Consider the following 16,224-nt stretch of genomic DNA (forward strand, 5'->3'; position numbering starts at 1 on the left):
TATGGCATTTCTTGGAGCGCAGAAGTGCCAGAATACATTGGTCATTAGTCACGTCTGAATTATCACTATCTATACACATGCTGCATATAGGAATTCATGTGCACGCATCCAATTTAAATGTTAATCCAAATACCAAGGGCACATACAGGTTGCAACTCTGCTTTGCTGCCGCATGTAGACCATTTTAGTAATATATGAATTAAACTATTTCTATAATATGCTATATAGCGGTAAAAAGAATTGTAGTAATTTAATTTTGTATGTACATTCTGCATATTTTGAGCTTACTTGGGAGAAAGCACCATCAGATTCACTGGGGCTGATGGCTAAGGAATTATGTATAGGCAGTCCCTGTGTTACAACCATCCGACTTGCAAATAGGGGTGAGACAGCAGGAAGTGAGCGGAAATTTACCTCTTGGAAAGGAAATTCACTGGGGAAAAGGTGTCTCCCTGAAGCTTTATCACCAATCCTGGTTTCCACAACAACCCAAACTTTTCAAAATCTAATTATCACAGGGACGGAAAATGAGGTAAAATCTTTTGAGCAGGGACACAAGCAGCAAAACAGACATTACAGGCATGTTAACCCTTCCCTATGCTATACAAAAAAAATGAAAATTTTTTTTGACTGGAGTTACACCTTTTCTGACTTACATATGAATTAACTTGAGAACAAATCTACAGAACCTACCTTGTTCGTAACCCAAGAATCTATTATTTATCTAGTCTTATTATTCATAATGCATATGCGGAGAAAAACATGAGAATGGACTTCAGAAATGATAGTCTATTCACTTGGTCCTTTTTATAGCCTTCCCAAGTGACTTTTACTCAGATGGCATTACTGATAACAATTTTCTTGTGTTATTTTTTTCTTGAACTCGGGGTTTTTTTTTGTTGTTGTTGTTTTTTTTTGCTGGCCTGTGATGCCCACACAGTGTCCTAGTACACTTCAAGTTATACAGCCAGAAAATTCATGAAAACAGATATTAACTGAGTAATTATGATTAGATGCAGTATTGATTACGAGAGGCTTATAAATTCTATGCAAATTAAATAATCAAGTCACTTATACTCTGGATCAAGCAAAATATTGTACAATATACATAAATGTTATTCTGATTCTTCTATCTAGTTGTTTTGTTTTTCTTTTACTGTCTGGAACATGTATTTAGCAATACAAAACAAGTAATTTTGTTTTAATGGACTGTGTGAAATATTCCTAAGGTGAAACTTTGAAACATTGCCCTCCCCACTTCAGCCCTGCAGGCTACTTGAATGGAGCAGGGCTGCAGCAGAGGGCATTCTTCCTTCCAGTTCTTCTTGAGGCCACCATTCCACTTAGTGGATGTATCTATTTAGAACTTGCCCAGTAAATGTTTTCACATTGGGCTTTATAAAATACAGTAAATAGAAGCAGAGACAAAATAACTTACGATCCTTTTTTATGTAGGAAACCAGATTTGACCGATTCTGCCTCTCTGCTAGAGACATTTAAATTCCTTGAAAATGCTGCTGCGGAATTTAGTGATGAAGATGATGACGACGATGTTGATGGAAGAGAGAGAACAATCATGGATACATCAACGGTGGGCTGAGAATTCTAGTCATAAAGTGAGGCTTGCAGTGAAGGGATCTTGTATATCTTTATATGATAACACAGGTATACATAGAGATCCTTCTCTGTGGGCAAAGTACAAGGATTTAACTGTAGCACTTTCACTTAGAAGACAGTCTGACAAAATCTTTGGTATGAGAGTCCACATTTTTCTATAAGAAGGATTTTTCCAATTTGAATAAATTGTTAGCTTAATAAGAGTGTATGTGTTTATATGTGTGTGTGTGAGAGAGAGAATGAGAGAACCAGATGGTGAGAGACCAAGGTCAATTCTAGTTGTGGGAAGGAAAAGTGAGGTAAGAATTAGTTAAAATCTGATTGATAAGAAATGCAGCTTAGCTTTCTCTTTTGCTTCTGAGATCTGTATTTTAAATGCAGCCATTACAGATTGTGCAATACTTTGAATAAATTCACCAGTATTGTTAAAATTATACAGTGGATTCATTCGAATTTTAGTTAGATTCTAACTGAGAAGTGACATGTGTCCTGCCCTTGCATTTAATTGCTTGGCGTATGAAGAATGAAAAAATGAAATGTACATGATTATTTATTATTTATGTCCTTTGTAGATTGTAAGAAGAAAGGTGGTATCTGATAATAATGACGACAGAGATACTGAAGAAGCACTGAAGGAATTTGATTTTTTGGCCACATCCGATGAAGGAGATGGAGAATCTAGAAGTTCTGGAGATGGAACAGACTGGGGTAAGGACATTAAATGCAACTTAGTTAAAATGACTGGCAGTGCATGGGGTGCAGATCCACAAGTAATAAGAACATTAGCCCTGGCCTTGTCTTTCTCAACTGCAGAGTACGTCTGTCCTGTTTGACACAAGTCTGCCCATGCAATGCTTTTGACACGAAATAAATAAATCTCCTTATGGAAATGTTTCTGTAACTCAGTAGACCCAAGCCCTTTTATTTCCATCTAGCAGATTTTCCCCCTTGAAATTATTTATAGTTAGTTTTATAGCTAGAATTGTAGGCTGAAACTCGCTATACCATTTTTATAAGGATTTTCCCTCTTGGGGTGTTGTTAAAGCTTTACACATAAGATTCTGCTTTTAAGTGCACAGTAGACAAAGTGCCTAATAATGTGAGGGAACTGACTGTGAACAAATGTAAGAGTTGACACAGTGTTTAAACAGTATATGTCACATACTTATTATAAGTGTGTATGTATCAATTGTTCATCAAGAAAGAAGCAAGAGAGTAAAAACAACCCTTTATGTTATTTAAAGGGTTGTTGTATTTAAGTGATTATATTTATTCTCATAATACACATGATGACTGAGATCTAGATGAAACCTTCTTGATGTTCTTGAATACGCTATAGAACCAATCTATTAGTTTCCTGAGTACATGTAGGACATATAAACATCTGAATAAGAGAGTAAGGTAAATGTGGCAGCAAGTATGAAAACATATCAAGCCAAGTAATTATATAGGAGACAGATGTACTTCTGCATTCCTCTTAAATCCAATTTTGATGGCACAATTTTTTTTGTCCTCCTATCTTTCCCATGTTCATTAGTAAATGTCTGCCTTAGTTACATTATATCTTAGGTGCTCTTATGCCAGATTTTATACACAATTTTCACTGACGAATTCCTTGGTGATATTTTGTATTTTCCTTTCTCCCACAGTGGCCAAATACAAGGTTTTGATGTGGGATTTAAACAGTGCTGTTTTTATTAACTGTTTGTCAAACATCTGGGTCACTAACCCATTTGCTAGGCATTTCCTTTTAATCCAAATTAATAAACTCACATGTTTCTGTCTATAGCAGCAGTTTCTTAGGTATTGTTTCATGCTTCTTTTAGTCTTAAGTGTTCTTCCTTTGTCACTCTTTGTATCTGTGCTTCTTCTTATTGCATCACTCTTGGCCATTTCCCCTTATTTCTTTTGCAGGTCTTATTAGTTAACCCTTATTTCTTTTGTATATTATTATAATAAACTAAATTATTTTACTTGCATGCTTCCTGATATTGATAATCACCTCTTGCAGATTTTTTGAGTGTTGTCATTCATGTATTGTGATAGCCCAGTTGCATACATGTTTGCCCAGATGTAAATCCCAGTAAACTCACCAAATGTACTGGGCTAGGTGTGTACTGGGTTACGTCTGGGTGAAATGCAATATTTGAGCAGTGGAATAAAAAGGATGTTGCTGAATTTTTGTTTGCTTTGATTAAATGAGTAAGCTTTTTCATAGAAACATAATGAAGTTACTTGGATGATATTTAAAGAAATTGTGCTGCCTGATGTGTTGTGTAATCGGAAGTGAAAGTGAAATCAGCCAAGTCAATAGTGCCATTTTGCCTTAGTTATTAGCACCATATATCTTTATGAGAACTGCCTTCTCTCTTTCACCCTTCTGAAGAATGGCTGGTGAGAAAAATATCATTCTACAGGATTTGACAGCAATGCTGCACATCTGAAAGGAAACTACACAAGAGATATGAAACACTGAAACCTAAACCTTTTGTCTTACTAGTTTTCTGTACTGGGAGCAAAGAATGCTGTCACTGAGCTCCATGTATCTTCATTGTAACAGGCAATCATTGTGGACAACCATTCCAAGAACTTTGCTGTGTATAGTTTAAGAACATTAATTATATTTTAAGATAAACTGTTCCTATTTATAGGAAAATTGAATTGACATTTGGGTAAATTGGTCACTTGGATGTATTTTTAAGCTTAGCCTTAGTGTAAAGTGTCATTTGTTGAATCATATGTTACAGTAACTTACATTGCACTGTAATGTAAACACAGATGGGAAAATGTTTTTGCTTTTCTATTCCATTACAAATTGATACCATACTATGCCCTTTTTTCCACTTGAAAATGTTTTAATTCAAGTTCTCTTGTAAAATATAGGAGAAATTTCGGCCCTCTTTGAGTACTATTTATCTGTTTTAATCTCCCTGTGAAGGATGGAATGCTTAACTTCACTGCCCTCCCCTGTTTCTTCCCTCTTTGTGGAAAGGGCACATCTGAAGGGGTGTTTCTGTTTGTGTGGTGAGTCTCCATGCAAACAAGAAACCAGATTGTCTCACATCCTTGTTCACATGGAGAGTTCCTTCTTGAACAGGAACTTCTGTTCGATTTTTGAGGGTCCACATCAGGAAAGGAGACCATGGAGAGAGGTGAGATTAAGATGCACCCCTCTTGTTTGCATGTTAGTTCAACTGGGTTAATAATCACTGAATAAGTGAAAAGTGGGCAGGCATCCAAACATCGTACAGTGTTCCCTCACTTATCGCGGGGGTTAGGTTCCAGGACCACCCGCAATAAGTGAAAATCCGCAAAGTATGGACACTATATATTTATACATTATTTTAGTAGTTATACACTATTTTAAGTCTTTATCAACCAATCGTATGTTGATAAATCGCCTCCTTCTCCTCCTGTTGCTGCTTGGGCTTCTTTTCTCTCCCTTCGGCTTCTGCTTCCTCTCTTCCTAAGGCTGTAAAGTGTAATTTTTTATGATTTATAATATTCTTTTAGAGTTTATTGAAAAAACGCGAAACAACGAATCCACAAAAAGCAAACCGCAAAGTAGTGAGGGAACACTGTACACATAAGGAGCAGATATGTGTGTAGTAAATACAAATTAAATGGAAAAGACAGACTTTCCACTCACACTTGAATCATATATTTCAGATTAGAATTGAACATTGATAATTTCAGTTTAACAAACTTCTGACAAGTGAAATACAATTCACTGGGGGCCAAACCTGATATTGTGATGCCAATGTTTGATGTTTGGCCTGTTCTCATATGCATAAAGCGGAGATAGTGAGCAGTTCAAGCAGTAAGCAAAAGGAAGATCACCAATGCCTCTCTCTTCTTTGCTTTCCTTCTTTAGTATGTTATTCTAGCATTTCCCCCCATTTCCAGCTATGAACTGAGAACAAAGAACAGCAGACTGATGTGAGGTAGGCAAAGGAGAAATAAGGGTTCCCACATACTCCTTGTTCTCTTAGGCATCCCTCCACTTTCTGTGTGAACAGGATGGATTTATTTAAAATGCATATTGATCTTTTCTTTTGGCCTCTAATTGCAGCACTCTTTATTGTTGATAGTAAAAAGTGGATCAAAAGCTGCTACCTTCTTCAGTAGAACAACAACAAAAAAAAGATTAATGGCATAAAGAGGATGTTTCATTTGTTTTACTTTGTCTAGAAAAGGAAGACCAGTGTCTCATGCCTGAAGCTTGGAATGTGGACCAGGGAGTAATAAGCAAACTGAAGGAACAATACAAAAAGGAGCGCAAGGGGAAAAAGGGGGTGAAGAGTAAGTGGAAAACATTGCACCTTAAATTCACAAATCCTGCCTCTTTCACTTCACCAATACTATCTTTCTTTCAATGTTTTCCTCAAACTACTTACTCTTTTACTTTGCTGCTCCTGACTGCTTTCCTGTTCACAGTTATAAGAGGTGGAAATTAATGTTATTTAAAATCTAAAGGGAAATACTGCTGTCATCCAGTTTATAATGTAAAAGGGGAAATTCTTTTGAGATATCAGTTAATTTATCAGCACTGCTTGCTAAGGTTTGTCCAAACCATCCACTTTTACATGCTTTGGACATGTAGTAATATTACAGAAGAGTTCTGAGATCCATACTTTTTACACACTTTATCTTGCTGTTTATTTCTGAGGTATTTGGGCGAAGATTAGTATTAATCTTTCTGCCTAATTTCTAAGGCTGATTTAATGTGTCTGTACTTATTCACAATAAACCACCAGGACCAGATTCTAAAGTATCTCTCATCAATTTCCATAAAATAGAAGTAGTTTGCCTTTCCTTCTTTCGTAACAGTAGCTCCCGATTATGTATGACAAACCATTTTTGAAATGGGAAGAGATTAAAAGGTCACAATAATTGCATACAGTGGGTAGGCTCAAGTCCATCCTAAAGTTGCTATCTGGATCTCATTTATTGTTAGTTGTACTTATGATTATTCTTGTGGAATTAATGAGAAGATTCACAGAAAACCAAGTACTAGGATTGGGTGTTAAATATTTTCCTGTCCTATGCAGACATGTATTGCTTTTCCGTTTTCCCCCTTCTTAACAAATGTGGGAAGTGTGTGTTTAGGACCAGTGTGGGAAATCTGTCTCCCTCCAATCCTATCAGCCTGTTGGAGGCATAACAAATGTTGCTGGATGCAGTTGTAATCTTGCATATCTGAAAGTTCACCATCTTTTGTGCATATTTAGCAGTATAAATTAAGCCCATAGTTCAGAGAAGAAGATATGTGTAATTACTGCATATGTAGTGATGAGCAGTACACTGGGCAAGCCAAACATGTATATAACAGAATTACTATAGTGAGTCTTTGGTCTGGACATATCCTTATCTAGTGGTAGAAGACGACAAATTAATTTCTACCCTTGCTTATATTTGATGTTTGCTATATGCAAATCATGTTGTCCTCATAACTTGAATGCAGGGCTCGAAATAGAACAAAAAAAATCTTATCAGAGTTCTAGTGAAATTGGTCAATCCTGATTAAATATAATTACATTCATATGAGTGTTAATTTTATACCTGGCAAACAATTGGATCAGTATTTTAATTTCTAGCCCTGTGTACCATATTTTTCCATTTTACATCTCTTAAAATAGAAATCCATTTTGTGGAAGCTGTGTTGTCAAAATATGCAATGCAGCCCTTCATATGTTTGATATGGAAATAATAGGTTTGTATTTCATACACAGCAGCTGCATTCTGTGAATTCATGTAAGAATTATATGAAACTATTGTACAGTAAGGGTGGAAGTACAGATGAGCTTGACATTTGCAAGAAGATGCTTAATTTTATTCAACTATCACTGTGTTTGCAACGTTGAGGTTACAAAAAAAGAAAAAAAAAGAATTAGCCCCCTATTAATAGGTAAGATTGCCCTGAAACTGTTAGCATGTTCCAGAGACTTTTTTTTCACTGACTTGTGGTTTAGTTCTGTTAAGGTCACAGGAAGAATCATTTTTCAGCTAATAACTACAATTTCATTATAGTACCAATGTGGAAGAGTGCAAAAGTACATTCATTTTTGTAGCTTACGCTAAAAATGACATTATGAATAAAAAGACACGTGAGACACTGACATTTGGTGAATGGAATATTGGGCATATGTCCCTCCCGTTTTGTCAGAACTTACTAAATTTACTTTTTATATGAAGGGCTCTTTCTATATAGCTGATTAAGTTATACTCTTGGCCAAGCTAGTCTCTTAGACATGATATCTGAAAAATAGTCTATAACACCACCTCTGCCCCCACCATCCTGATTATTCAGATGGTCTCTCAACAGATTCTGTCAATTTCACTTTTAGTAACTGCTTCCTTTTCTCTCATTTAACAATAATTGTCTTGCCACCTTAATATTGCAAAGAGGAAAGTGAATTAATCATGTTGATTAGGTTATTGCTTATGAGTGCAACTTTCACTTGGAGAGGCTTGTTGCCTTCCAAACTATTCATTCAAAATGTTGCACTCTGTGTCTTTCCCCAAAGCATCATTTCAGAGTTAGCTACCCTTTTGAAATTGTGTCCAAGATCTCTTGGCAGTCCCCTACATTATGATTTGTTTTCAAATAGCAAAACTCCTGCCATCTGGTCCAGAATGGATAATAAGACAAGATAACCAAACAATATAGGCTTTCCCATGGACTGGATGAGTCCATTTATCCCAGTGCACATTTCAGAAGGGATATTATTACTAGTATTCCAATGGTATGGGCTGTAGGAGATATTTGTATGCCAGGTTGTAATGAAAATTCATTTCTTGCCCATATTTACCCCTTTCTTACATTTATATCCTACAGTTTAATACTTTACTGTCCCGCTCTGGGATCTAAGGTTGTGATGTGGGTATCAGGCTGCAAGAGTTGTAGAGTCTTAATGTAGAACACAAGCTTATATAGTTTACCAAGCTGAATGCAGCCCACTAGTCAGTGGTTGGGTTCAGTGGTTGAGCAAGTAAAGAACAACTCCTAGAACTCATCTTTCTTTCCTCTTTCTTTTCCTTGAAGCCATATGTAGCTCCTCTCAATAATGTTATTGCTTCATGAAGCCCTCCTGAGCAGTGTGTATTGCATCACACAAAATTTTGAGGAAGGAATAATTGGGCAGAGAGATTTTGCACCACTGGCATAACTTCTTATTCAAGATTCTGCTGCCAGATTTTCGGTGCCTACAGCCCTATTCATGCAGCCTTCTATTCATGCAAAACATGGAATTCAGTAACGATTCAATCAAGTTAGTGTCTTTGTTCCCTGCCCAAGACTACAGTTAGCAAGTGGCTTGTGTTTGGTTTAGTTTTATTCAGGAGCATTTAAATAAGCCTTTAAAAAGCAGAGGGAACGGCTCATTAGGATGGCAGACTTGATTAAAAGATTGGCCACCGCTCCTGTATACATTGATTTCTTGCTCCAGTGTAAAATAGATTAAGTTCAACATTGACTAGAAATTCTGAAAGAAATGGTGAGCATTAAAACCACAATGCAACTCTTTTTTAAAAAAATACATCTCAATGCCAGATATTTCCATAAGAGTCATGTACCTCCCTTTTCTGAAAAGTGAAAGGTTGAGGGAGCTGAGCAGCTTTTTGCTATTGAAGAAATTAAGCATCTATTTAGTGCAACAACAAAAATATCTTCTTAGAGGGACTGGTTTTACTAGGTAGATGAAAGAATAAAATAGAAAAGTGGGTGGGGGAGCCAAAATATTAACCTCTAAAGGCTACATAATTTTAATTTAATGATGATTGTGCATACTTTTAGTATTTTGTGTCTTTGCAGACATCCATTTCAGTGATAACAGTCTTGCAAAATCTTATATAGTTTGGCAGAAGCAAATATGAGTAGTGATAATTTGAGATTTTCGTCTTTCATCAGTAAGGCAGGATTTGAGCCATTTAATATTTAACATGAAGATGATCCCATGATTTTGCAAGGCTGTAGTGAAACTTCTTAAGTACAAACCAATGTTAATAGACACTTAAGATGCCTAGCAATAGCTGTATTTACTAGATTGGGAAGAACGGTTATGGACTGTGGGTAAGATATTTTCCCATTCTTAATTAAACTTACAACAGGAAAAACTACCGAAGATATGTTTCAGCCTCAGTCCTATATAAAACAGTCAAAACAGGGATGTGGGAAAATGATGGAGCAAAATACAGGTAAGTTTTGAGAAGGGCATGATGGGTCTTCAATCACATGTAGTTTCAGGAAGAACAAAAACAAAGACTTTTGCTTGATTTTTTCTTTTTTCTTTTATTTAAGTGATTGTCATTTTTAAATATTATAGCACGACAAATAAAGACAACAGTCCTACACAATTTTGTGAAAGCTTCAAAAATTGTGCAATTTAATTCACAAGTGTTACAGTTTTAGGGAAACTGAAAATAATTTTCTTTTATCATTTGCTGTCACTTGAATTATTTTACATTCTCATGCAAGTCCATAAAGTGAATTAAAGTGTGTGTGTGCGCGTGTTTGTAAAATTTCAATTTTCATCACTTCCTTTTGAAAACACGTCATTTCATGCCTTAAAATTAATACTGAACATAGAGCTCATTAATTTACTCACATTCATATTTTCCCCCAGAAGATAGCACCCATTGTCACTAGCATTGGAGTAATAGGTTTCTCAATGGCAATGCTGCTTTTATTAATTAGTACAAAACTTGTGCATCTTTTTTCTTTTTGGCCAGGGCCCAACAGGTCAAAACTTCAAGATATGCTTGCCAATTTAAGAGACGTTGATGATCTGCCTGCATTACAACCATCTGTTGTGCCACCTACCAGACCCAGTACCTCACGGCTTATTGAACAAGAGGTGAATAGAACAGATGAAGGTAAGACATCAAGCACCATGAGTTCAGTCAGTCCTCCATATTCACTGGGGTTGGGGGCACAAGACTCCTATGAAAGAGAAAAATTGTGAATAAAGAAATTGCCTTTTTTACCTGAGAGAAAACTTCTCTAAGTGTTGTTGTATGTTTTCCGGGCTGTATGGCCATGTTCCAGAAGTATTCTCTCCTGACGTTTCGCCCATATCTATGGCAGGCATCCTCAGAGGTTGTGAGGTATGGAGAAACTAAGCAAGGAAGGTTTATATATATATCTGTGGAAAGTCCAGGTTGAGAGAAGAACTCTTGTCAGTTGAAGACCAGTGTGAATGTTGTAGTTAATCACCTAAATTAGCATTGAATAGCTTCATCTCCCAGCTTCTTCCTGCCTGGGGGCATCCTTTGTTCAGAGTCATTAGCTGCCCCTGGTTGATTCATGTCTGGAACTCCTCTGTTTTCAGAGTGTTGCTTCTTATTTACTGTTCTGATTTTTGAGTTTTTTGATACTGGTAGCCAGATTTTGTTCATTTTCATGGTTTCCTCCTTTCTGTTGAAGTTGTCCACATGCGTGTGGATTTCAATGGCTTCTCTGTGTAGTCTGACATGATAGTTGTTGGAGTGGTCGAGCATTTTTGTGTTCTCAAATAATATACTGTGTCCAGGTTGGTTCATCAAGTGCTCTGCTATGGCTGATTTCTCTGGTTGAGTTAGTCTGCAGTGCCTGTCATATTCTTTGACTCGTGTTTGGGCGCTGCGTTTGGTGGTCCCTATGTAGACTTGTCCACAGCTGCATGGTATGCGGTAGACTCCTGCAGAGGTGAAAGGATCCCTCTTGTCCTTCGCTGACCGTAGCATTTGTTGGATTTTCTTTGTGGGTCTGTAGATAATTTGTAGGTTGTGTTTCTTCATCAGTTTGCCTATGCGGTCAGTGGCTCCCTTGATGTATGATAAGAACACCTTTCCTCTGGGTGGATCTTTGTCTTTACTCTCATGGTTTGTTTCTAGCCTCACAGCTCTTCTGATGTCCATGGTGGAGTATCCATTGGCCTGTAGAGCCCAGTTTAGATGGTTTAGTTCACCTTGGAGGAGGTGAGGTTCGCAGATTCTTTGTGTACGGTCTGTCAGGGCTTTGATTGTGCTTCTTTTTTTGACTTGGGTGATGGTTGGAGTTTTTATGAAGGTATCTATCTGTGTGTATAGGTTTTCTGTAAACTGTGTAGCCCAATTGTTGATTGGGTTTGCGGATGACCAGAACATCTAGAAATTGCAGTTTTCCTTCCTTTTCTTTTTCCATGGTGAATTGGATGTTTGGGTGGATGCTGTTGAGGTGGTCCAGGAAGTTCCTCTTCCCCGTTGCTCCAAATGGTGAAGGTGCTTAGTTTCTCCATACCTCACAACCTCTGAGGATGCCTGCCATAGATGTGGGCGAAACGTCAGGAGAGAATACTTCTGGAACATGGCCATACAGCCCGGAAAACATACAACAACCCTGTGATCATGGCCATAAAAGCCTTTGACAACACACTTCTCTACGTGTTTCTAGGTCTTCCAGCATGCCTCTTTGGTCAGTTTCTGCACCAGATGGTACACAGCAGAAGGGTTATCCCCTTTTTGATGATAGGCTGCAGAATCCTTTTACAGCCAATAGTAGAATTGAGCCTTTAAATAATTCTACTCAGGTTATCCATAGCCAGTGGCCTAGTTCAGTTTTCTTAATTTGCCCTCACCTGGAAATTTACCTCCTCACGAAAGGCCCAAGGACAGTAGCTGCTTTGAGTCTCTTTTTATAGAGATAGTGGGATACTACTTCTGCTACTACTACCATATTTATTTTAATCTAATAGGTATCTTTTTTGACCAAATTACATCACCAAAATTGAGATGCACATTAGATTTGATGGGGCATTAGAACTGCACACATAACCCCCCCTGCGCTGTGAGGGAAGATATCCTCACTAAAATCCCTCCATCTGGTCTTGTGGGAAGCCGGCCTTGTCTGCAAAATGGCTGTTGGGAACCTGTACCTTTGAAGCCACCTTCCCACCAGTCTTTTCACAGCCACCACTATCTTCCCACCAGCCTTTCACGGCCACTGCCTTGCACTACATTTGACAGCAAATCTTTTTTTGTAATATGCATCTTCAAAATTGAGCACATTATATTCGATGGTGCATTATGCTTGAGTAAATATTGTAATAATGGATTCCCAAGACCAGTATAATGCAGAAGCAAGTCTCATGTTCCATGTTGAAAGAAATGGTTAACGTAAATAAAGTAAACGTATTAACAAAGAGGACTGTGGTTGAGAAGCCTGTTAGGGCATACATACTTCAACCAGAGCTATGCACTTTTAAGTCCCGTTGATTTAAGTATTAAGGCTTTAAGGAAAATGTTTCAATTTAGTGATTTGTAAGAGCATCCAACTGTCAAGATTATATTCTTTGTTTTGATTTTTTTTAAAACTATGAAGTTATGTACTGGTAAGAGATGCAGGAGCATTCTCGGAGCAGCCTGCTATGTCAGTCATAAGCAAATAGCAAAGAACAGTATCAAATTCTGGATTTTTGTTAGTGCCAGTATAATCCAGCAGAAGTGAATAGGAGTGAATGCAGTCTGCCTTCTTACTGTAACTCCCTATCTATAAAACAAACCTCCAGAAAACCTGGAAAATCCAGCAAAGCCAGGTTTAGTCAGTTCCATGCATTAATGAGGAGTGGCAGTAGAGGAAGTTTCGCATTGCATTTAAGTCACTGTGTCACTTCTTTCAAAAGCTTTCTCTTCCCATTTTGAGTTGCATTTCTTATTGTTTTTCAAGATATCAGGTCATTTAAGGTCATGTTTTTGCCTTTTTGCAGAAAGTGAGGAACCAGTATTAGTTTTTATGTTGCTGTTATTAAAATTTAGTTTAGTTTCTTTATAGCCCTTATATGTACCAAATCTTGTAGGGATTTTTGTGTGTGAGAGTGGTGCTAAAAAAAAAGCTGGTATCCTTCTCTGCAGAGCATGTTCCACAAGAATGGTGCCATTACAGAGAATGCTCTGCTTTAAAAAAATCCATCAGTAGGATAATGATTTTTTTTAATGGCATTTTTTAAAAAATCTTTAAGGATGAGAAAGTTGTGTTATATTCTGATGTTTCAGTACAGTTTGTTTTCTTTATTTTTCATCTTGTGATAATGGGAATTGGATAAGTATGTCTTAAGGTTTCTGTATAGAATATAATGAATGGACAAATTGCAAAAGTTTCTTGTATTCATATTTGTGCAATCAGTCTGTTTCTTTTTGGAGTGGAGTACATAATTGCTTTGAATAGCTTAGAGGGATATAACAACAACAATGAGAATAATTTTATTTTTCCTGCCTCTCCTCATGGCTTGAGACAGATTACAACATTGCTAAAACACACATTCATCTAAAACATTACAGTAGAGTCCCGGTTATCCAACATAAACGGGCGGGCCCAATGTTGGATAACTGAAATTGACGGATAATACGGAGGCCCTATGCATGGAGGGAGGCAGGCTCAGAAGGAAGCTTTAATGGAAAATTTCTTCTCCCCTCCCCCCCGGCGCCTTTCTTGTTTACCTTACAGGAGCTCAAAGGCTCCCACCAGCTGTTTCTAGGGGCGGGCAGCGAGGCGGGCTCCATGTGGAAAAGGGCCCGGAGCCGCCATGCGCATGGCTGCCTCTGACGCGGCGTCTGTCTCCCCCTCCGCCTCCTCCTTCGCATCTTCCTGGGGAGGAAGAGGGAGAAAAAAGATCTTTTCTCAAACTCCCTGCCGAGGGAGAAAAAAGCTCTCCTCCCCCTCCTCCCCCTCTTCTCTTGAGCTCTCTCAAGCAGCCGAAGGGAGAGAGAGAGCTCAAGAGAAGAGGGGGAGGAGGAGGAGGAGAGCTTTTCTTTCCCTTGGCAGGAAGGGAGCTCGAGAGAAGAGCTTTTCTTTCCCTCGGCAGGGAGTTTGAGAAAAGATCTTTTTTCTCCCTCTTCCTCCCCAGGAAGATGCGAAGGAGGAGGCGGAGGGGGAGACAGACGCCGCGTCAGAGGCAGCCATGCGCATGGCGGCTCCGGGCCCTTTTCCACACGGAGCCCGCCTCGCTGCCCGCCCCTAGAAACAGCTGGTGGGAGCCTTTGAGCTCCTGTAAGGTAAACAAGGAAGGCGCCGGGGGGGGGGGGGGGAAGAAATTTTCCATTAAAGCTTCCTTCTGAGCCTGCCTCTCTCCAGGCACCCTCCTGTGGCTTCAGTTTCAAAGGTTTCTCAAATGGCGCCTTTCAAGTTTGGCCCTCCCCTCTGCACCCTCCTCCATGCATGGGCGCAAAAGTTCCTTCCCTCCTTGCCACGCTCCCCCCCCCCCCCCCGCGCAGTGCGTCGGATAATACGGTGTGTCGGATAAACGGAAGTCGGATAACCGGGACTCTACTGTATTTAAAATACACGTATTAAAACCTATTTCCACAAAATACATATTAAAATAATAAATAATAATAAACCTTATTTTTAACTCATCCTCTCTCCCTTAGTGGACTCAGGGCATCTTCAAACAATTAAAATAAAGTAAGATGGCAAGCATTCAATGCCATGTGAAAATAACAGAATAAACAAACAAGAACAATCAATCAAAATTAAAAGTTAAAATAGATAGTTAAAATCACTGAATCAAACAACTTTAGCCAAATATATAATCAATCAGCCTCGTAACTAACACATTCAGCAGTTAAAATTTGTATACAATATAAAGTATCAAATTATAAAAATGTGGGTCTCGTGTGAGTTAAGGTAGTGTGGAGAAGAGAATGATGCTGGGGAAAATGGAAGGAAAAAGGAAGAGGGGCCGACCAAGGGCAAGATGGATGGATGGTATCCTTGAAGTGACTGGCTTGACCTTAAAGGAGATGGGGGTGGCGACATCCAACAGGGAGCTCTGGCATGGGCTGGTCCATAAGATCACGAAGAGTCAGAAGCGACTGAATGAATAAACAACAACAACAAAAATGAGTTAAGTTAATCCTTGACAGCATCGTCAGTCAAAGTGAAATCAGTGATAGACTAATCATCTTCCTCTCCATAGGCCAATGTACAAAAATAGGTTTTTAGATGTTTCTTAAAGAAGAGTGAAGAGGCTGTTCTAATTTCCCTGGGAAGGGAGTTCCAGAGGGAGGGAGCAACCATGGAGAAGGCACATACACAGCTATACACAAAATACAGAACAAAGATTAAACATAAGGTTCAAGTTTTAAATTCGTCATTCAAACTGTCTGGTATAGTTTTTGAGCCATTTATATTTAAGTAAACAAACAGTAGTAATTGAGTTCTGGTGGTGCCCCTTCTTAAATTTCATTTTGATGTGAGTTTTATTTGTGGGGTTTTTGTTTTTTTGGTAATGAGTCTATTTCATTGATTCCTACATAACTTTCTTGGATATTACTTTTGGGTTTACATAATACACATTATGTTTGGGGTTCATGGAATGCATATATCCATTTTCTCTCTTTCAGTGGAAGCTTTAACATTCCCTCCTTCATCTGGAAAGTCTTTCATTATGGGAACAGATGAAGCCCTTGAGAATGAGCTTGGTCTCGGAGAATTGGCAGGGCTCACGGTAGCCAATGAAGCAGATTCACTGACATACGATGTAAGTGCTAGTCTCTGATCTGTCAACTAATAATAATAATAGTCTTCTGTGTATGATTGTTACATGGTAGACATAAATGAAATTGTAAAATAATTTGTAAATAAAAATGCTT

The 16,224-nt window shown here is 38.2% G+C and overlaps 1 protein-coding gene across 3 annotated transcripts in view; it reads left to right on the plus strand.

The window, feature by feature from the left end:
* Positions 1 to 16,224, plus strand: part of strn (striatin) — a 62,019-nt gene that overhangs the window by 32,111 nt on the left and 13,684 nt on the right. The window contains exons 6-11 of one of the 3 annotated variants that reach the window (XM_008125572.3): positions 1,456 to 1,591; positions 2,190 to 2,325; positions 5,809 to 5,919; positions 9,727 to 9,813; positions 10,348 to 10,491; positions 15,976 to 16,112. In XM_008125572.3, the coding sequence (XP_008123779.2) occupies positions 1,456 to 1,591; positions 2,190 to 2,325; positions 5,809 to 5,919; positions 9,727 to 9,813; positions 10,348 to 10,491; positions 15,976 to 16,112 (751 nt within the window). The remainder of the gene's footprint in view (positions 1 to 1,455; positions 1,592 to 2,189; positions 2,326 to 5,808; positions 5,920 to 9,726; positions 9,814 to 10,347; positions 10,492 to 15,975; positions 16,113 to 16,224) is intronic. The other 2 variants (XM_008125576.3, XM_008125582.3) reach the window with 2 other exon arrangements.

The sequence above is a fragment of the Anolis carolinensis genome, chromosome 1, assembly GCF_035594765.1.
Source record: "Anolis carolinensis isolate JA03-04 chromosome 1, rAnoCar3.1.pri, whole genome shotgun sequence".
Taxonomy (NCBI): Eukaryota; Metazoa; Chordata; class Lepidosauria; order Squamata; family Dactyloidae; genus Anolis; species Anolis carolinensis.